Source organism: Castor canadensis, chromosome 15 (genome assembly GCF_047511655.1).
Source record: "Castor canadensis chromosome 15, mCasCan1.hap1v2, whole genome shotgun sequence".
NCBI lineage: Eukaryota > Metazoa > Chordata > Mammalia > Rodentia > Castoridae > Castor > Castor canadensis.
Window position 1 is genome coordinate 83769779 of NC_133400.1, and position 21812 is coordinate 83791590.

Sequence of the window (21812 nt, forward strand, 5' to 3'; positions counted from 1 at the left end):
GGACCCCACTCGGACTTCCACCTAACCAGACCATGAGGTGCTCTGCACCCTCATTCTGTGGCAGACATCAAATGCTCTGGAGAACCAAGAGGGCAGTTTAAGAGCTAACAATCACTGATGACAGACATGCTCTGAACTTCAAGGCCACAGGTGGGGTGGGGGGGACCATCCAAGATAGTTCATAGCATATTAAATTTCAGAAACTCACCAGTGAATCTGGATCTTTGTCTTTGACTCAAAGATAGTATTTACGAGGAGGTATGCTTGGGATGTCCCCAAGCTACCTGTGACATATTACTAGGGTCATGTCCCTTAAGAATGAACTGTGAGTGAGAAGAGCTTCCCCTCTTTCCAAGCAGCCACAGCACAGTGGTTTCTGCAGGAGGCCCCAGTTGTGCTGGGGCAGAACAGGATTCGAGAACACCAGAACCCAAGATACAGCTGAGATAGCATCTGGCCCTGGTGATGGCCCTCAAGCTATTTTAGGAAATGGTTCAGGATTTGAGAAGTCTGCCTCAAGAGGGTAAGAATACAGGTCCCAGCTTCCTTGTATAGTGGTACAGTCATTGCCTGTGACGGTCCCGAAATAGCTGGACCTTTGGGTCTAGGTCACCTCTTAAGTCAGTGAGTTCCTCAGCCAGACAACCAATTTCGTAAGAAAAAGCTGCCTTGGGTTTGGATTATATGCTACCCCTCTTCGATTTCAAAGGAAAGACATATTCGTGTATCCTAGAATCTGACATTTAGTTCTAGTTCTATTTATAGCTTTCTAGAAAATGCGCAGAGGGAGAAATCCTTACAAGAAAAAACAAAACAAAAGACAACAAAAAGGAAAAACCCACAAACACAACAACCCTCTTGAAATAAAGAGTGCATTCACTGACTTCTTAGAACAGGCTCAGTCATAATGGCGGCCACAGGGGCCATGGTGGCCCATGGAAGCCTCCTGGCAACAGGGCCATCAGGTGGCCTTTTACCTTTAGTGATCAGAAACAAATTAATTTAGAAGACGACTGATAGAAGAAGGAGATTCAGGGGAAAGCACGGGAGACATGCAGGAGAAGGGGAGTTATGCAGGAGTTTCCCCGGGACACTGGGAAAAAAGAAGCTGGTGCCAAGCACTGATTTAGCTAAGGTTAGCTCCGGAAGGAGGATTATTGTCCCACCCTCCCCTTTCTTCCCTAATGCAAAACTAAACCCACAGTGATGAGCCCTTGCAATGTGACAAAGGGAGTGGAATTTGGATGAGAACCTAAGAGTGTCGCCAAGCCCTTGGGTTTATTACTGTTCTGAGCTCAAGATACTGACTGGTAAGTAAAGATAAAAGCAACTTCAAGATGTAGAAGGACTTGTTTTGGAATTTAGAGAAATTATAGATATCTTGAGGAATGCCCCTCTGGTCTGTCCATTTAACTCAACCCACAGGAAAACCTGTGTGGTCCCAATGTCAAAGACTCAAACTACCCTGTGCCACCAGCAGCTAAGAAGCAGAGTGATGGCCTCGCTTCACACACTTGGCCTTCTGATGGTCTTCAAGTCTTTATCTGTCTATCTATCTATCTATCATCTACCTATCAATCATCTATCTATCTGTCAATCAATCATCCATCTATCTACCTTTTTGTGTGTGGGTGTGTGGGGATGGGCACTAAACCCAGGGTCTCACTTGAGCCTTCTATAACTGAGCTATATCCTTCCCCCTGATATTTCTTAGAATTGTTTAAAAAATGTCTGTGATAAGGGTCTGTGTTCCCAGCTACTTGGGAGGTAGGGCTAGGAGGATTGCAGTGGGCAAAAGGCACGGAGAGCTTATCTAAAAAAAAATAACTAAAGCAAAAAGAGCTGGAGGAGTGGCTTAAGTGATAGAGCAGCTGCCTAGCAAGCATGAGGCCCCATACAGCCAAAATAAGAAAAAAAAAAAAGTTTATGACAGGGTTTTAGGCCAGATACGGTAGCACATGCCTGTAATTCTAGCACTTGGTAGGCAGAGGTGGGAGGATCACAAGTTCAAGGACAGCCTGGCTATACAGCAAGACCCTGTCACAACAAAACAAAAAACAACAAATGTTCTAGAATATACCATTTCTCTCTGTGACTTAGCAGCTGAAACTTTATGGACCCCCTTCTACCAGGAGATTTTGTCTCTGAAGATTATGCTTGTGAATGGCACCTTAACAGAGTCAACATGATGTGTTCTCCAACTCTGCCAGGTGACAGACCTTAATACCCATTCTTCTGTGCTAGGTACTCTGACACCAAGCTCATGTGAAGAACATTCTCACTCTTCCGGCTTTGTCACATGCCCCCGCAGTCTTAGGCTGCTGTACCTGACGTAGGCAGCACTGCCTCCTAACTATGCTTTGGAAAATATATGACACTAATTACTGGAATATTAATTGGTGGCTTTTTTTTTTTTCTGTACGTTCTTAGGATATGCCTTTTAATCTATTCTTTATATTACCCTTGAAAACTACAAAATTAATTTTAAGTTGTCCATTCTTACATTATTCACAGGCTTTCAGATATTCAGAGTTCAGTGTGTGACGTATTTTTCTTTTAGTGAGCCAATCAAACAGCACTTATGACTTACTACCATAATGGTTCTAAAGCAGAAATACGGAAACAGGAGTAGATGGAGTTCCACATCACTAACATGCAATCCCACATATACCTTTCTTCTCTGCAGCATGACTGGGGCTATTTTATAGCTCGGGATCTGAAGGGACCTGCTGCTTCCAGTGCAAGCAGACGGTCTGGGATGTGCCACAGACACCATCAGGGGGCCCAAGGGTGAGCTCTCTCTGCACACCTTCTGTCAATATAATATCTCTCTCTTGAGGATGGATATCCAGTCAAGGGGAGTTACAGAAGGTTTCCTCTTCACTTTAAAATGAAAGACTCTAAAATCCCAAGTGGGTTAGTTAGCGCCATGTACTGTCTAGAATAAATCTATTTGAAAAGGAGTTAAAATTCCACTTTAAAGTGAATAGTTTTGGGCTGGCGGAGTGGCTCAAGTGGTACAACACCTGCCTGGCAAGTGTGAAGCACTGAGTTCAAACCCCATTACCACCAAAAAAAAAAAAGAAAAAAAAGTGGTAAAGTGCATGGTTTTGATTCTGTGAGGTGTCCTGTCCCTTTTCTTTTAGTCATCCAACTCAAAGGACTGTGCAGCCTGAGTGTTGCTGCCTTTGGGCACAGTTTTTCCTGGGGCTAAGCTGCCCTAAGTCACTGGTTAAGGCTATAGCTTTGCTCCACTGCTATGGGTAATGCCTTGTGTTTGTGCAATATTTAAGATGATTAAAAACAAAATACCATTTTGCAAAGAAATATTCCAAAACATCTAGCTAGTTATCCAAAAAGCTTTTGTATGCTGTTCCTTAAAAGGGGCAGGGGATGGAGTCAGGGCAAAATCACCCAACCCAAGCCAGTGAAAGCTTCGACGACAGCACCACTCACCAAAGTGAAACTTCTGGACCGAGAACTGCTGCTCCGACTCTCCAAACTGCCACCCCTGCTCAAGTCGCCAAGCCTGCAGCTGGGGGCCAGGTCGGGGTCCATCTCTAAAGAATGTGACTTTTGGTGGTTGATAGGCATCCCCACAGAACTGCAGTTTCAGCTGGATCACAGGAGGTGGGGCAGGAGCCAGTCTCCCATTCTGGGGCACACACGGAGCACTTCTAGAAAAACCAAGCACAGAGTGACATTGGTTACCAAACCCAGACAGGAAAGCACCCCATCCCTCAAACCGGAAGGCTGGTCCATGTGGGTTCATCTCTGTTCATCTGTAGGGAAAAGGGAATTAGAAAACCCCAAGTCAGCTTGTTTGAGGATTCTGGCTTCTGTTTTTCCTGTATATCTCCACTACCCATTCTGAAGACATAAGAATATTTTATTTTTTTGGCGGACTGAGGTTTGAACTTAGAGCTTTGCACCTGCCAGGCAGGTATTCTACCACTTGAGCCATGCCCCCATCCATTTTTGCTCTAGTTAGTATTCAAATAGGGTCTCACTTTTGCTCGGATATGACCTGGACTGGATTCTTCTACCTGTCTTCACTGTAGATGGGATGACAGGCATGAAGCACTATTCCTGGCTTGCTTGTTAACGTGGGGTCTTGCCCTAGAGCTCAAACCCCAGTTCCACCCAAAAAAAGGAAGATGGTGTCTAACTTTTTGCCCAGGTGGGCTTTGAACCACAACCCTTCTGCTCTCCAACCTCCAGAGTAGGTAGGATCGTCACCATGCCTGGCCATAAGAACAAATTTTACAAAAAGATGGATGTACTAAACATGACTCAGGTGCTGGAAGTTTGATGGAGCATTGTTCTGGCACCTTCTTCTGATGGAAGGTCTGCGGTCTCTTGCTCTCCCTCAGGCTTTCTTGCCTTTCTTCCTCAGCTACCACAAAACCTCTCCAGCTCACTGCAGCTCAAAGTTAACAAGAGGTGGTAAGAGTTAAGTTACCAATGAAGAGAAGCTTGGCTGACATCTCCAAGATGGAAGCCTCTTTGGAAACATGGTGCAGTGGTGCAATTGCAGCCTCCACATAAAAAGTAAAGTCCCTAAATTAGTCCTATCAGGAAACTCACATCTTTTACGTCCAGAACAAAGACATCAAAAGTGTCCCTTGTCTTCCAACCCTTTTAGCAGCAAATTCAACACAACCCCTGAACAGCTGAGCACAACAAAACGTTCTAGAAGAGCAAAGAAGGCTAACAGGACAAGGCCTCTCCTGTTGATTAATATTTAACAGACATAAACCATTTGTGGAGAAAGTCCCATAATATTGAACACATTTAGGGGGACCCTGTCATTTAAGACTTCAAACATCACTGGGACAACCTTCTTAGAGAAGTTCTGCAGACACCACTGTAAAAAACAGATTAAAAAAAAAAAAGAAAGCCCCAAACACATTGCTATTCCATTTCTCTCTAGGTCTCAGTGCAGGCCAAAAGGCAACTTCAGAGCAAAACTGGAGAACCAGAACACTCAGTGCATATATTATTCTAAATAGTAAAAGGCTGAAAATGTTAAGTCTTTCTTAAAAGTCATTCAATATCAAGGGCCTACACAGTGACACAGAATTCACATAATCATCTAAATAGCTATTATATTATGCAAGTCAGAAATTCAAATACCCACAGTGACACTCCACTGTAGTCCATCTCACAAATCCAGTGCCCAACAGGGATCTGAGATAAGCATGCACCGTGACAAACCCAGAGTACTGCCAACTGGCCAGCACAAAGCCTGGCAAAGGTAGGTACTGGCACTGTAGCAAGGGAGGGCTGAGGCAGGCCGATATGGCCAGGCCACGTGGGGAGGCAGGGTGACTGAGGTCCTTCTTGACCAGCAGTGAATCACCACTCAGAGGACAGGTAAGGCTCTCCCAGGCAGGTGAGGTGAGGGAAGGGACTTGCTGATTCTTGTGCAAGGTGGGAGCCTGGGAATAGGATGAGATGGTGCCCAGGTGTAGGCAGTGAGGACCGTGCTTGCAGCCCTCACAGTGTGGCTGGAGGGTGGTACCCTCCTTTTAAGAAGGTTTCTGTGTGTTGCTACCTTCTTAAATGCTGCAGATCTACGTTTAGACTTCTGTAAACTATTCTACTGAAAGATAACGAGGAAGCTAGCCAGGATCTTCCAGAAGGCAGGGGGTAGCACGAGAGAAGCAAAAACCTTGGTTTTATTTCCTTCACCGCATTAAGACATTAATTATCTTTGATCTCTGGAGGGGTGGAGAACTCCAGTTTCCTAGGAACTGAAACATAGACTTCCCCAGGAGCCTACTGTGGACAACCAGAGCACACCCTGGAGAGGGACACAGGCAGACAGGCTGGGCAATGCTGGCTGCAGCTCTGCAGCTCCATGTCTACGAAGGTCATTACCGCTGTACAATTCCCACTGGTTGTGCAACCCAGGGGCCACTCAGAGTTTGCAAACAGTGCATGCTATAAAACGTGAGACAAGGGCCAGACTAAGGTGGACCTGAGGATGGAGAAACTGACTCCTCCCAGGGGGGAGAAATCGCACCCTCACATAAGAGCAGAAAGACATGCCACACGCTCATTTTCACTCTTTTATATTCCCTCTGTTTATTTCCCATTATTTACTACAATTGTCCTTTTTTTGCTAAAGTCTAGTTTATCCTTTGAGCAAAGAGAGTGAAGACGAGGTCCCAACAGGTCACAGTCTTACTGAGTAGGCGACTACCCGGCAGGGCCAGGCAGAAGGACAGTAGCCATCCAAGGGAAAGGTCCGTGGGACATTTGTGGGCTTAGTCATCAGGTCAGTGAACCCCAGAGACATTCCAGAAAGGCCCAGCATGGCCAAGATGGCACGCGCAAGGCACCCCTTTCACCATCAGCTCACTCCATGTCAGTACTGAAAAGCCATGGCCAGGCACGCCAAGCAGCCCAAGAGCCTGGTGCTTTCCTTGGTCACTGAAAGCTCTGGGTGGCTGAATCCCAAGAGGGTCCATGCTAGTCAAAGGCCTGCCACAGCAGAGGGGCTTGTGGCCTCCTCACCGAGCAAAGCTTTGGAAACACTGACTCCTCCCTCTTCCGGTCACTCACACTCAAAGCCTGCTGATGTCCCTTTATAGCTTCAGTTGTATCCACTTCCTTTCTGGTCCCCTCCCTAGTGGCAGAGAACCATGGCATGTGCCTGCTACTGCCATGGCCCCCTCTATTCTCCTGGCTCCCTGTCCTCTACATTTTCACTATATTCTTCTGCTGGATTCCTCTTAAAGCACCACTTTGATGTCACTATTCTCCTAAAAGCAACAAACTTGAACTTGAATCAAAGTTTCATCCTGATCAACATTTGCTTTGATCTGGGCCTTGTCTTTTTTCTAGCCTAAGCATCCTCTTTGATGTTCACTGTCTTCACATCTGACACTGGGCAGATTCTAGAACTAGCAGAAGAGAGATGAGTAAGAGCCATCCTTTCCACAGGACAGCTCAGGCAATGCACTGGAAACTCTGGGACTCATACCAGGTTCACTGAATACATTTCTGGGGGCAAAGCCTCCAGTGACTCACCATGTGGCATCAACTCTAATTCAAGACACATGAGTGACCATCCATGCCACTATAGGGAATGGGGGTGCAATGAAGGAAGCCAAGGCTTTCTGGGAGGGCTGTGAGATTTCGCAGCAAAGGCGACAACTAAGCCAAGCCTGAACTGGTGGAAATGGCTCAAGTGGTAGAGTTCTTGCCTAGCAATCCTGAAGTCCTGAGTTCAAACACCAATACTGCCAAGAAAAAAAAAGACTAGTTAGCAAGCCTGAGAGATGATTAAGATTTAAGGAGACTATGAGTTAAATCCTGATGGACTTCCAAACATACTGCCCGTTTAAAAACTGAAGTAAGCTGCTATAAAAATGCTCAAAGAAGCAATCATTTTCAACGTAGTGATAATTAGACTGACTTCTTGTAATGGAAACCAAGCCATTGGGTAGCTTCAATGTGTTAAAATTAATCTAAACCTGTTGTGAGATAAAAACATGTTTTCAGGACAAGGGCAAAACAGAGTAGTTCTGTCTCTTCTGAAACCAAGAGAGGTTGAAAAAAAAAAAAGCTGAAAGTCTGCTAATCAACAAGAGCACTATTAAAAAATTCCATTTCAGGGGCTGAAGGTGTGGCTTCAACGGCAGAACGCCTGCCTAGCAAGGAGGCCCTGAGTCCAACCCCAGTGCCACAAATAAAATAAAGTAAAATAAAACAAAACAAAATAAAGTGATTACATTTCAGGAAGGAAAAATCCCAGATTGGAGAAGTAAGAATGACAGTCACTAAATAAACGCTGACTATATCAAACAGCAGTTTCACATTCTGAAATTAAAAAGGTGGAATTAATATAGGTAACAGTAATGACATATACATTGGGAAAGACATGATCAGTTTTGGAGGAAGGGAGAAATAGTAACTTTTTAATTTTATAAGCATTTATGTTAAAATCTATAAAGAAGACACCAAAAGAATTGAAATAGAGTATTCAATATCTAAAAGAAAGGGAGAGGGAAAATGGAATTTTAAAAAATCATTTCAAGCTGGTGGTGGATACATTTCTGTGAGGACCATGGGTTCAAGACCAGCCTGGACGTGAACTAAACAGAACTTTCTCAAAAGAAGAAATTCAAATGGCCAGAAAACACATGAAAAAATGCTCACCATCTCTAGCAATAAAGGAAATGCAAATTAAAACCACACTAAGATTCCACCTCACCCCTGTTAGAATAGCCATCATCAGCAACACCACCAACAACAGGTGTTGGCGAGGATGCGGGGGAAAAAGGAACCCTCTTACACTGTTGGTGGGAATGTAGACTAGTACAACCACTCTGGAAAAAAATTTGGAGGCTACTTAAAAAGCTGGACATCAATCTACCATTTGATCCAGCAATACCACTCTTGGAGATATACCCAAAAGACTGTTACTCCAGAGGCACCTGCACATCCATGTTTATTGCGGCACTATTCACAATAGCCAAGTTATGGAAACAGCCAAGATGCCCCACCACTGACAAATGGATTAAGAAAATGTGGTATCTATACACAATGGAATTTTATGTAGCCATGAAGAAGAATGAAATGTTATCATTTGCTGGTAAATGGATGGAATTGGAGAACATCATTCTGAGTGAGGTTAGCCTGGCTCAAAAAACCAAAAATCGTATGTTCTCCCTCATATGTGGACATTAGATCAAGGACAAACACAACAAGGGGATTGGACTTTGAGCACATGATAAAAGCGAGAGCACACAAGGGAGGGGTGAGGATAGGTAAGACACCTAAAAAACTAGCTAGCATTTGTTGCCCTTAACGCAGAGAAACTAAAGCAGATACTTTAAAGCAACTGAGGCCAATAGGAAAAGGGGACCAGGAACTAGAGAAAAGGTTAGGTCAAAAAGAATTAACCTAGAAGGTAACACCCACGCACAGGAAATCAATGTGAGTCAATGCCCTGTATAGCTATCCTTATCTCAACCAGCAAAAACCCTTGTTCCTTCCTATTATTGCTTGTACTCTCTCTACAACAAAATTAGAGATAAGGGCAAAATAGTTTCTGCTGGGTATTGAGGGGGGAGAGGGAGGGGGCGGAGTGGGTGGTAAGGGATGGGGTGGGGGCAGGGGGGAGAAATGAACCAAGCCTTGTATGCACATATGAATAATAAAAGAAAAAGGAAAAAAAATGCCCATATTAAAAAAAAAAAAAAAAGACCAGCCCTATAGCCAGACCTTACCTCAAAAAAAAAAAAAATATATATATATGCAAGGGAAAAAGAAAAAGCAGAACAGGACAAATAGCATAAATTATGATAAAAACAAACCTACATATTTGCATAACGTAATAATGGCAAACAAACTGGCTGAAAGAGTCGTAGTGGATTTTTCTTTCTTTTCTTTCTCTTTTTTTGTTTTGGTGGTACTGGGGTTTGAACTCAGGGTTTTTACTACTTGAGCCATGCCTCCTGCCTGGACTTTTCTTAAAATACAAAATGCAGCTGGATGCTGTTTACATAGGATCGGAAATGACGATCCTATGTGAACTATGTAAACAATGAGTAAAGTCAGAGCTAGAATAAGATCTTCCAGCAAACAGTAACAGAGAAGAGGATGGAATCATGACAGCAAAAGCAGATGAGAGACGGAGGAAAAGTGAATTACTAGAAAGAAAGGGTTCTCTCAAAACGATACCTGGCATATACCTGATAACCAGCCTCAAAGGTAAACAGCGCTAATTAACAAACCCACCAAGGGGATTTTAGTGCACTTCCCATTGTAACTGATCGATCAAGCAGTACAGAAAACACGAACAGCACAGCTGAAGTCTGATATGCAACATCTTCACCATACACGTTCCTTTACCCAGGTGTGTACCCTCGAGATGGTGCACACCTGGGATGCTAGTACGCAGGGGCTGAAACAGAAGCATTGAGAGTGTGAGGCCAGTCTGGGTACAAAAAACAAACAACAAAAGATCATTCCTTCAAGTTCACGAAGAAGGTGTATGAAAACTGACAACACATTGGGCCACAAAGCAAGTCTCAGCAAATATCAAACTGTTCTTACGATAGTGCGATCAAGTTACAAATCAATGAAGATAACTACAAGAACCCATGTGTGTGGCCACTATCTACATTTTATATATAATATCTACATTTCATATATAATATGTTATATGTATTATATAATCGGTGGTACTGGGGCTTGAACTCAGAGCCTCACGCTTGCAAGGCAGGTGCTCTTACTGGTTGAGCCACTCCACTGGCAGGCACTTATATTTCTAAATAACTCTCAGAAACAGTATTAGAAATTAGAGAGCCAGGCACTGGTGGCTCACGCCCGTACTCCTAGCTACTCAGGAGGCAGAGACCAGGAGGATCGAGGTTCAAAGCCAGCCTGGGCAAATAGTTCTTGAGACCCTATTTCGAAAAAAAAACCCATCTCAGAAGAGGACTGGTGAAGTGGCTCAAGGTGTAAGTCCTGAGTTCAAACCCCAGTACCGAAAAAAGAGAAAAGAAATTAGATAACATTTAGAACTAGAATGATGGCAGAAATACAACACATCAAAACCTTCTGGATGCAGATGGTATTAGAAAAGGCTGAAATTTTATGAACCAAACATCTAACTTAAGGAAAAAAAGTAGAAAATATAGAAAAGACAAGAAAAAAAAAAGCCTGACATTAAACAGATAGAAAAACATCTAGAGTCTGGAGCAAGAGTCAGCCCTTCACCTGGGTTCCACTCTGGTCAGCTCCTTGTCTACTTCCAGTCACAGGGATGTTGAGATTTCTTCCAAATCTAAAAGCAAAGAAATGATCTCTACAGCCATATCCAGAAAAATCCAATGTGAGTGAAGAGCCAAGCCACTTTTGAAACAACATGCTTCTCTTCACCCGAGAACATTACAAATGAAAGCTTTTCATGGGGGGCTTTCAGAGTCCCCCTGGTGAGTCCCACTGGAGGGCTAACCAGTGGGCGAAAATGCAGGGCAGTGACACGAAGCAGCCACCAGGGCTATGAACCTGCATGGACTGCCTTCTGCAGACACTTGAAGAAGTGGGTCCCCTCGCCTCCACCTGCCTCCAGGACGATTCCTAAGTGTATACAGAATAAAAAGGTGCACCCCTGGTGGCTCACGTCTGTAATCCTAGCTACTCAGGAGGCAGGGATCAGGAGGATTGTGGTTCAAAGCCAGCCTAGGCAAATAGTTCTGCGAGGCCCTATCTCGAAAAAATCCTTCACAAAAAAGGGCTGCTGGAGTGGTTCAAGGTGTAGGTCCTGAGTTCAAACCCCAGTACTGCAAAAAATAAATAAATAAATAAATAAAAGAGGCTACTAGGAAAGAAAGCTATGATAAAGAAACTCTTATGGTTTCACTGGATCAACTCATAAGTTAAAAGGAGACAGTGCTGACATTCTCTCTTTGCCATTGGTTTAATTACGCTTTTTAAAAAAATTCTTAGATTAAGCTAAGCATTTCCTTTTCTCCCTAAAAAGAGACTAGTCCCACCAGAACAGGATTTTACCCTAGCTGTCCAGTTTCACCCATGAAGACTGGAGTCTGTGTCGTCCTGTGCCCTGCCACACAGCTGCCACACAGACAGAGGTCTGTGGGGCCACCCCAGAGAAAAGGTAAAAGGGTTACGTTCCTCTCAGCATTTCTTTTTTTTCTTTTTATTCATATGTGCATACAAGGCTTGGGTCATTTCTCCCCCCTGCCCCCACCCCCTCCCTTACCACCCACTCCGCCCCCTCCCTCTCCCCCCACCCCCTCAATACCCAGCAGAAACTATTTTGCCCTTATTTCTAATTTTGTTGTAGAGAGAGTATAAGCAATAATAGGAAGGAACAAGGGTTTTTGCTGGTTGAGATAAGGATAGCTATACAGGGAATTGACTCACATTGATTTCCTGTGCGTGGGTGTTACCTTCTAGGTTAATTCTTTTTGATCTAACCTTTTCTCTAGTTCCTGGTCCCCTTTTCCTATTGGCCTCAGTTGCTTTAAGGTATCTGCTTTAGTTTCTCTGCGTTAAGGGCAACAAATGTTAGCTAATTTTTTAGGTGTCTTACCTATCCTCACCCCTCCCTTGTGTGCTCTCGCTTTTATCATGTGCTCAAAGTCCAATCCCATTGTTGTGTTTGTCCTTGATCTAATGTCCACATATGAGGGAGAACATACGATTTTTGGTTTTTTGAGCCAGGCTAACCTCACTCAGAATGATGTTCTCCAATTCCATCCATTTACCAGCAAATGACAACATTTCGTTCTTCTTCATGGCTACATAAAATTCCATTGTGTATAGATACCACATTTTCTTAATCCATTTGTCAGTAGTGGGGCATCTTGGCTGTTTCCATAACTTGGCTATTGTGAATAGTGCTGCAATAAACAAGGGTGTGCAGGTGCCTCTGGAGTAACCTGTGTCACAGTCTTTTGGGTATATCTCCAAGAGTGGTATTGCTGGATCAAATGGTAGATCAATATTTAGCTTTTTAAGTAGCCTCCAAATTTTTTCCAGAGTGGTTGTACTAGTTTACATTCCCACCAACAGTGTAAGAGGGTTCCTTTTTCCCCCGCATCCTCGCCAACACCTGTTGTTGGTGGTGTTGCTGATGATGGCTATTCTAACAGGGTGAGGTGGAATCTTAGTGTGGTTTTAATTTGCATTTCCTTTATTGCTAGAGATGGTGAGCATTTTTCATGTGTTTTTTGGCCATTTGAATTTCTTCTTTTCAGAAAGTTCTGTTTAGTCACTTGCCCATTTCTTTATTGGTTCATTAGTTTTGGGAGAATTTAGTTTTTTAAGTTCCCTATATATTCTGGTTATCAGTCCTTTGTCTGATGTGTAGCTGGCAAATATTTTCTCCCACTCTGTGGGTGTTCTCTTCAGTTTAGAGACCATTTCTTTTGATGAACAGAAGCTTTTTAGCTTTATGAGGTCCCATTTATCTATGCTATCTCTTAGTTGCTGTGCTGTCCTCTCAGCATTTCTACACTCAAAAACATTGTTAAAAAAAAAAAAACAGCGGGCACCACATTTGCCAGTAAATTCCCAATGCTTAAATGGCCTTTCTAAAATCCTGCATTGCTTTTGGTACCTCAGGCCTGTCTGCCAAGGAACCCATCTACCTATCTGTCAGAATACAAGCTTCAAAGTGTCTCTCCAGGACTGGCCTAACCCTTCCTCTTCCACCTCACCTCCTGCAACATGATGGTCTTCTGCAGCCCAGGCCTCACCACCCAGGCCTCCACCTTGGTACCCTGCTCCAGCGTGAGCCCTCAAGGCCTCCCCTGCTGCTTTTCCCTCCCAGCTCAGAACTGAACCAAACCTGGAACCTTCCTTCCTGGTTCTTCTCACTGCTTACCATCCTGCACCTTCCCTTCCTGCTGCTTGGATTCCACCACTGGTTGACAATGGGATGCTACCTTTGTCACTCTGATATAACTGAGTATCTTGGGTTTCTGCATGAGGCTCTTTTCTCCTTCACTTAGGTTATAAACTTCTTATAGGCAGAGTCTGTTTGTTTGTTTGTTTTTTCAATGTAACCACATTTTGGATAACACTTGTCACAAAATACAGATTTAATCAATGTTCATTACTTAACCAAAATCTATTTAAACTCTACAAGCATTTTATTTAAAAAAAAAAAAAATGAGTGTCCTAAAAACAGACCTTTTTTGGCAGGTTTTGAACTCAGGGCCTCATGTGAGGCAAGTGCTGGCTCTATCACTTGAGCCATGCCTCCAGCTTAAAACAGACCTTTGATCTTAAAGAAAAGCTTACCTACTTGGGATGAGTCTCACTTTTGTCACCATTGTGGTGGTGCCGGTCCCTGGTCCTGCTATCATATTTACAGATCAAATCTTTCAAATTTAGAAGTTAATCTCATGATGGATTCCAAGAGGGGACAAATGAGAAGCAAGAGGCAAGTGACTTTCAACCCAGTGATGGAGGAAACGCGTAACTAACCAATACGCGCTTCACCACCGTGGACCCACGGGTCAAATCCCAACAAGATTAACCTCCAAAATGGGCCCCCTTGGAGATGGGCTGAAGTCAAGTACATATAAATAAATAGTCTGCTGTTTCACAGTTTAAAAACAAAAAGAAGAAAACTTAGGAAGAAAAGACTTCCAAAACTAAGCAAAACGGACTGTGTTCCAGCAGAGCAGATGAAGCAAGGCCCCTCAGGTACAGTGCTGTGTGGAGTGCTGCCTGCCTGTTTGGAAGCGATGTGGCATCCATCGTGTTCACTATGTTTTGTTTCTTCTTGTTTTTTGGGTTTTTTTTTTTTTTTGGTAGTACTGGGGCATGCACGCAGGGCTTTCACCACGAGCCACTTCACCAGCCTTATTTTTTTGTGAAGGGTTTTTGGAGATAGGGGCTTGAGAACTATTTGCCTGGGCTGGCTTCGAACTTCGTTCTTCCTGATCTCTCATCCTGAGTAGCAAGGATTACAGGCATGAGCCACCAGCACCCGGCTTCTTCGTTCTTTTGGTTTTTTTGTTTGGTTTAGGTGCTGGGGATTGAACCCAGGGTCCCTGGCTTTTTCTTTGAATTGAGTTTTCCCTTATTTCTCACATGCCTTCTGTAAGAATTGAGGACCTTAAATTCTAACTGCACTCAGGAATATTAAATACAAATTAAAAATTTTTAAAGGCTGCTAATTTCACGACTCTGGAAGCAGGGCCGTGCTTTCATCTGAATTTGTTTTTGAATAGTTCTTTCTGAACAATGCAGAAAAACAAGGATGATTTCCAACGTCTGAACCTGAATAGTTTCAACTCTTCCCAGGAGGCAATCATTTACTGGAGGCCTCAGACCACATGAAAGTAATTGATTCGCCCACACTTATGCAAATAAGGTCACCAGGTAGCCTCTACCTCCCGAGGCTGGGTTTACAGTGGGGCGGGAAGAAATCTCCTGTCACCAGTTTGCCACCACAGAATAAGGGATGAAAATCAGATTTGTCTAAGGAAAACCTCACCTGAAGACAAACAAGAAGGAAGGACCCACCAGTGAGCAAGCACAAAATCCAGATGGGAAATGAACAGTCACTGGGAACTTCTGTTGTTTGCCATTCTTACAATCTGACGTTCCCGTGGCTATTAGATTTCTAGGTACTTGGACATGTTTTTTTTTTTTTTAATAGAAGAAAATTCCAGTTTGTTATTCTTTTTGGTGAAGCAACACTGTGTGTTCTCTTTGTTTTGTTTTGTTTTTTAAAAAACAGCCCTGAGCACTCCACCAGAAAATGCAGTACTTACTGCAAAGCAGTAATTATACCTTATTGTTTTACAGTGCTTTTTTTTCCTTAGCTCAATTTTCCACTCATCACAATGAAAACACAGTGGACTTAGTCCATGGTCGTTTAGCACTGGTATTTATAACACCTGGTTAGACTAGAAGTCGTGATCTAATTTACATATCTTATCTCAAACTGGATGGATTTAAACCCAAACCAGAGGGAAACAGCTCAGACAAGACCTCCTGCAGGGTCATCCAGGAGATTACTTTTAACCACACAGTTCAAAACCTCTCTGCTAGACCTTTTTATGGGGAAGGCGAATGAGGACATTTTCCCTGGGGATGTACAGATGGACAGGACAGAGACCTCCTCCCAGATGTCACACCTCCTGGGAACCCAGCAACAAAGTTCTCCAGCCCTTCAACTTCAAATCCCAGCCAGAAGGCACAATACATCTCCTACTTTAGGAAAGTGGTGCAGGCCTGGAATCTCAGCACTCAGGAGGCTGACGCAGGAGGACTAGGATTTTGAGGCCAGTAACCCTGTCTCAAAATAATTGTTGAAGAAACACTGACTCACTCAACAGTTAGGATGTTACTATTTTCAGAGTTAAGGATAGCCTGTCAATCTCTGAGAGGAAACAGCACCTTAAAGTAGTTCAAGATTCAAGTTTGATAATTACTCAAATAAATCAGAAAGATCAGTTGGCTGCTGAGCAGTTACAGGCTTGTAACTTACCAGCCACCTTGGCAAATAAAACCAAGTTAACACCTCAACCCAAGCCTTGTATGCACATATGAATAATAATAAAAAAAAAAAGTTAACACCTCAATGAAATGAGACTTAGCTAAGAAACACAAGATTTAAACGCATTGTCTGTGTGAATTTGCAGTCACTGAAGACATTCTTCTGTTGAAACTGTTATTTGTTCAGGCCTAACACAGTTGAATACTAGTAATTTTCTATGGTTAACTTCATTATTTTTAGAGCTGAATTGATAAATGTAAAAGAGTGAAGCATGAACCAAGTGTAGTGGTGCACACCTGTAATTTCAGCTACCCAGGAGGCTTAGGTCAGAGGATCTTGAGTTCAAGGGCAGCCTGGGCTTCATGGTGAGTATGAGGCCAACTTAGACTTCTTAGAGGGACTCAAAATATATATATTTTTAAAGGGCTAGTGATCTAGCTCAAGTGGTGAAGCATTTGCCTAACATACACAAGACCCAGGGTTCGATCCCCAACACCACAAACAACAACAAAAGTGAAGTATACCTAATAACAAAATGCTGAAACAAAATTTTGGCTTAAGTGCAGTTTTATTCTAATTATTTTTGAGACAGGGTCTCACTGTGTAGTTCAGGCTGACCTCAAACTCAAGATCCACCTATCTCATCCCCTCAAGTGCTGGGATTGCAGGTGTGAGCCACCATAGCTGGTGTTAAGTGTGGTTTTATTACATGTTGACATTAACAAGTTTTCCCATGAAAATATCTCTAAAACCAAAGTAGGAGTCAACAGGAAAACCAAATGAACACACAGCACGCTCACTGTGAGAAAGCTGGTGCTGCAGTCATGATAGGTGATAGAAATGTGCAGGGACCTGACATCCTGCCTTATTGAAGAGGGCCTCTAGCTCCTCGTGAATGTGTATTGTCACACTAGATATCCTCACTCTAGCACTGTGAGAACTTGATTCTCACTTTTATAATAAGCCGAGCATGGTGTTAAACTCCTATAATCCCAGCACTCGGGAGGCTGAAGCAGGAAGGTTGTGAGTTCAAAGCCAGCCTGGGCTACTTATGGAGCCCCTCTATCAGAAACAACAACAGGATGCATGGCTTAACTGGATTCAACCCCTAGAACTCCAAAAACAATAACATCGTCATCATAATGATAACACATGTACTATTTAAAGTGCACAAAGCAATGGTGTTGTACATTCATGGTTTCATGCAGCCATTACACCTGTCTTGTTTTAGAACATTTTCATTATTCTCACTCATTAAGCAGTCACTCCCACCCCCTCTCCCATAATCCCTGGCAACCACTAATCTGCTTGCTGTCTCTGGATTTGCCTATTTGGGGCATTCATATGAATAGAATCTTAAAACATATGGCCTTTTGTTTCTGGTTTCTTTCATACAGTACTATGTTTTTGAGATTCATCCATGTTGTAGCATCTTTTAGTTCTTTGTTCCTTTTTATGGCTACGTAATATTCCATGGTATGTATACAGCACACTTTGTTCATTAGTTGATGGTCATGGGTTGTTGACACCTTTTGGCTATTGTGAATAGTACTGCTATGGACAGTTTTTGTTTGAATACCTGCTTTCAGGTCTTTTGGGTCCATACCTAAGAGCACAATTCCCAAATCCTGATAATTCCAGGCTGAAATTGTTCAGGAACTCTCTCCCATAGCATTCCCACTAGCAATGTATGAAGGTTCTGATTGCTCTGCATTCTTGCAATACAAGATGTGAAAATCTTACTGTAGTGCCATGAGGAATCAGGGTACTGAAAATGAGACAGAGAGGAGCCATTTGCCTAGCTTTTGTCACAGTGTATCGTTACAAGTACGCTACTTTGTAATTGATCATCTTTTCTTGGGCCAAATTTATAAATTAAACTCTGACATAGTGTGTATGTATAGGAAAAAATACGTTGTATAGGCTTGGGTTCTATTGTGGGGACCTTGGAAAATGCCCTCTTTAGACACAATTCTAGTAAGCACTTGAGTCTTTCTCTCTATTTTGGTGGGTCTGAGATTTGAACTCTGGGCTTCACACTTACAGGCAAGCTATTTACTACTTAAGCCACACCTTCAGTTCATTTTGCTTTGGTTATTTTTGGAGATGGGATCTCAATAACTATTTGCTCAGAGTGGCCTTGGACTGAGATTTTTCCCAATCTGAACCTCCCAAGGAGCTAGGATTACAGACATGAGCCACTGAGCCCAACTTGATTTTCTTTTATATAAGCTGTCAATCACCCCAATCTTGCATTTAAGCATTTAAGTGTAGTTATTTCATAGGAGTTACTTTGTTTTTTGTGTTCCTTCCTTTCCCTCTGTTCTGTTGTATGGATTTTTTCCTTTTTTTTTCCTGCTTTTCTTTCAGGCTTCTCCTAAGAGGCCAGTTGTGGCTGGTGTTTGAAATACTCACTATTCTGCCTGTTTTGGTTAGCCCCAAGCCTGGAGTGTCACCAGTCAGTCAGCAATGCTTGCAGACTATGCGATCACCAGCCGTGGGGGGCCTCTGCACGTTCCTCCACCTATCTTGACTGCAGCAGCAGCCTTCTTAAAATCCTCTGAAAGTTTAAGGTGCATGCTGCCAGCCTAGGAGGGGACAAGGGCATTAGTGAGAGGCACAGACTAGCTATTACCAGCAATGGCGATATATTGCCACCACAGGTACAGAGGGCAGTCCCAGAGGACAGAGCTGCCAAGCCCAGGGCTCAAGGGCAGTGAAGAAGCCACCACTCTACTGCCAGCAAGTGTAATGCAGCTTGAAACAAGATGTTACCCTTGACCATCAAAGGAAAGAGCTCAAGTTCTAGGGTGCTCCTGGGATTCCCCTGGCACCTCTGGAACAGCCTCTGCCATTGGCGGCTGTCCTACAACCATGCAGATAAGATGTACTTGAACTTTTTGCTGCGCAGGATTTCCTGGGCTTGCTCTGCTTCACCCAGGCCTTTCACTTCTCTCCCTTTCTGGCGGTCATCTGAGCCCATCTTGGGACTCAACACAGGCTGCTAGCTAGAAGTTCCTGAGGTGTCTGAGAACCCTGGAACCAGGGCCAGGTGTCTCTGGCTTACTCCATATGGTTTTAGTCAGTTTGGGTCATATGCTGTTATCTAGAAATATCTGTATGTCCAATGACCAGTCAGGACTCGGCATGCTGTAGGTGGTCAAACCATCTACAAATATTGTTGAATGAATTAATGACCTTCCAGGTCAGCACTAAACAGGCAAAAAAAGAAAGCCATGGATTCAAACATACTCAAAATCTTGAGTGGCTCAAGTAGTACAGTGCCTGCTTAGCAAGCGAGTTCAAACCCCAGTACCACCAAAAAAAGAAAAAAGAAAATATATAAATCTTAAAACCATTACTCCTTTTTCCAGCTTTCTCTCCACTGTTACTCTAATTTTTAATTTCTGATTTCTATGAATGGAGAAAATGCATTACTTTTAAATGAACAGCATCCAAAATTTTCCAAGAAAAGCTCATCTGAACTGCTGTCTCAAGGACTGTATATAGCTCTTAAAAAATGGCTGTTACTAGTCTGGGCAAGAAAATACACAGATTCCATACATACCCTGTCAAGTCTGGCAAGAAAGATTTTAGAACTCTTCTACCCTTTCCACCCAATCCAATCCCAATGCCAAGTAAATAAGGCATTTGTTTGCATTTCCACATTGGCTGCGCAAAGGAAAATAACCTCCTCCACTTACAAAAACAGTGGGCAACATTCAGACCTGGAACGTTGAGGGCGAAGTTTTAGGGCTTTAAAAAATAAAGTAGAAAAGTCTTTCTAATAAGGGCTTCTCTTGTGAGCATTTCCCCACGTTTACACTTCTACCTGGTTTGGTGTTTCCATATCTTTCAGAAGTAATTAAAAAAAAAAAAAAAGCTCACTTAAAATTGGAGCCAAAAGGAAATCTTTTTCCAACACTCCCCAGCAAGACCTGACAGTTTTACTCCGGTGAGGGAGGAAAAAGGCACAGAAAACCATTTTCCTTCACTCACCGGCTTTTCTGCTTTGCGCCAACTGAGTTCAGGCAAAGGGTTAAAAGTTTTCTGAGGTTAGCTCTGCGGTTAAGGGGGGAAAGCTAGATGCTTAAATTTAGACTCCGTAAAACAATACTGGGAAACTTTGAAAGCCCTGGAAAAGGACTGGAGTTATTTTATTAAACCGCATCCCATCAGCCCCGTTTTCTCCTTATTTTAATCCCTCCCGGTCCGGTTCACTGGGCAGAGCCTACACGTTCCCGGCGACTCGATGACCTGCGGGGGGCGGGGGCCACGGAAACCTCCGGGTCGTTTTGCGCGCAGGTGGCCCCGGACACGTCCCGCCCAGGTGCGACCCGCGCCCTGCCCTCCGCGGCGCCAGGGACGGGGTTCCCGGCGGGGCCGGGCGGGGACCGATCTGCGCCCCAAGCGCAGAGCATGCCCCGAGCCAAAACCCCGGAGTGGAGAACCCGGCGTCCCTCCCCAGCGCCCCGGCCCCGGGACCCCCGAGGAGGCGCCGAGCTTCCCCGAGGGGAACCGGCCACACCGCGGTCGCCTCGGTGCGCGCAGGGCTCCCAAGTTCAGAGACGCGGAGCCAGCGTGGAGCGGAGGGAGCGAGCGCGTCCACCTGCTCGGGGTCACCAGGGTCGCACTCACCTAGCGGGAGCCCCTCCGAGACGGCAGGTGTCCACGCCGGCCGCGATCCGAGCGCCCCAGCCGCTGGCAGCCCGTCCGCGCGCGCGCTGGCTGACCGTCCCAGGCCGCTGCGCGCCCCCGCGCTCCCTCCCCGCCAAGCGCGCGCCCCCGCGCTCTACACCTCCCGCCGCGCGCCGGGACTCAGCCCCTCCTACCCCGCACACGCTGTGCGCGCCCGCGACATTTAAAAGGCCAGGCCCCGTGGCGACCCAGAAGTCGCCTCTCAGGGGTCCTGGTTCTAGCGTGAGTTTTGAGTTAGGGGACCAGCAATGTGAAACCTCTCAGACCCCATCTTCAAACACTTATGTGCCTTTGGAGTTCTGAACGAGAGGGAACTTCTTCCCCGACTCCATCGTCAACTTTGAGAGGTGTTTTTATGTATGTATGTTTGATTGTGTTTGAGACAGGGCCTCACCATGCAGACCAGGCTGGTCTTGAACTAATGATCATACTGTCTCAACCTCCCAGAGTGGTGGGATCCGAGGCCTGGACCACCGTCCATGCAAGACTGGAGAGGTTATTTTTTATTTGATGATAATGATAACCGACATTTATTAAATAGTAATACCCCTAGACAAGACATACAACATTATACATTATTTCATTTACTTCTTAAAACGATCTTCTGGTTTCTTTTTACCACTTAATTTTTTTAATGGACACAAAAGTTGTACATATTTGTGGGGTACCCATGTGCCGTTTCTATATCTATATCTATATCTATATCTATATCTATATCTATATCTATATCTATATCTATATCTATATATATATACATTGTGTTTAGATGACAGTAAGCATGCTTATCTGTTTGAACACTTTATCCATCCTTTATGGTGAAAACATTCAAAACCCTCTTTTTTTTTTTTTTGCATCCACTAGTTTCTTATCCTCGTTTTACAGAGGGGGGAAACTGAGGTTCATGGAGCTGAAGCAACTCCTTAGAGAGTTTTTGACCCTGCTGTTCTTCACCCTATCACTGGGAACTATCTACCAGGGCTAATAGCTAGTTCTGGAAGGCTAAGTGTGTGGGACTTAATGTTACCAGTGCTTCCACAAGGCTGAACAACTTGTCAGGCAGGGAGAAAGCTTGTAATTGGATGGCTTGTGATCTCCCCAAATGACAAACGTT

General features: G+C 44.0%; 1 protein-coding gene across 2 annotated transcripts in view; it reads right to left on the bottom strand.

Annotated features, from left to right (window-relative positions):
• Positions 1-20762, bottom strand: part of Proser2 (proline and serine rich 2) — a 36204-nt gene extending 15442 nt beyond the window's left edge. Inside the window, exons 1-2 of one of the 2 annotated variants that reach the window (XM_074056654.1) lie at positions 20642-20762; positions 3457-3677 (exon numbers count right to left, since the gene is read on the bottom strand). In XM_074056654.1, the coding sequence (XP_073912755.1) occupies positions 3457-3594 (138 nt within the window). In that variant the 5' untranslated portion in view covers positions 3595-3677; positions 20642-20762. Of the gene's footprint in view, positions 1-3456; positions 3678-18418; positions 20323-20641 lie in introns of those variants that run through there. The other variant, XM_074056655.1, reaches the window with a different exon arrangement.
• Between the last annotated feature and the right edge of the window lie 1050 nt (positions 20763-21812).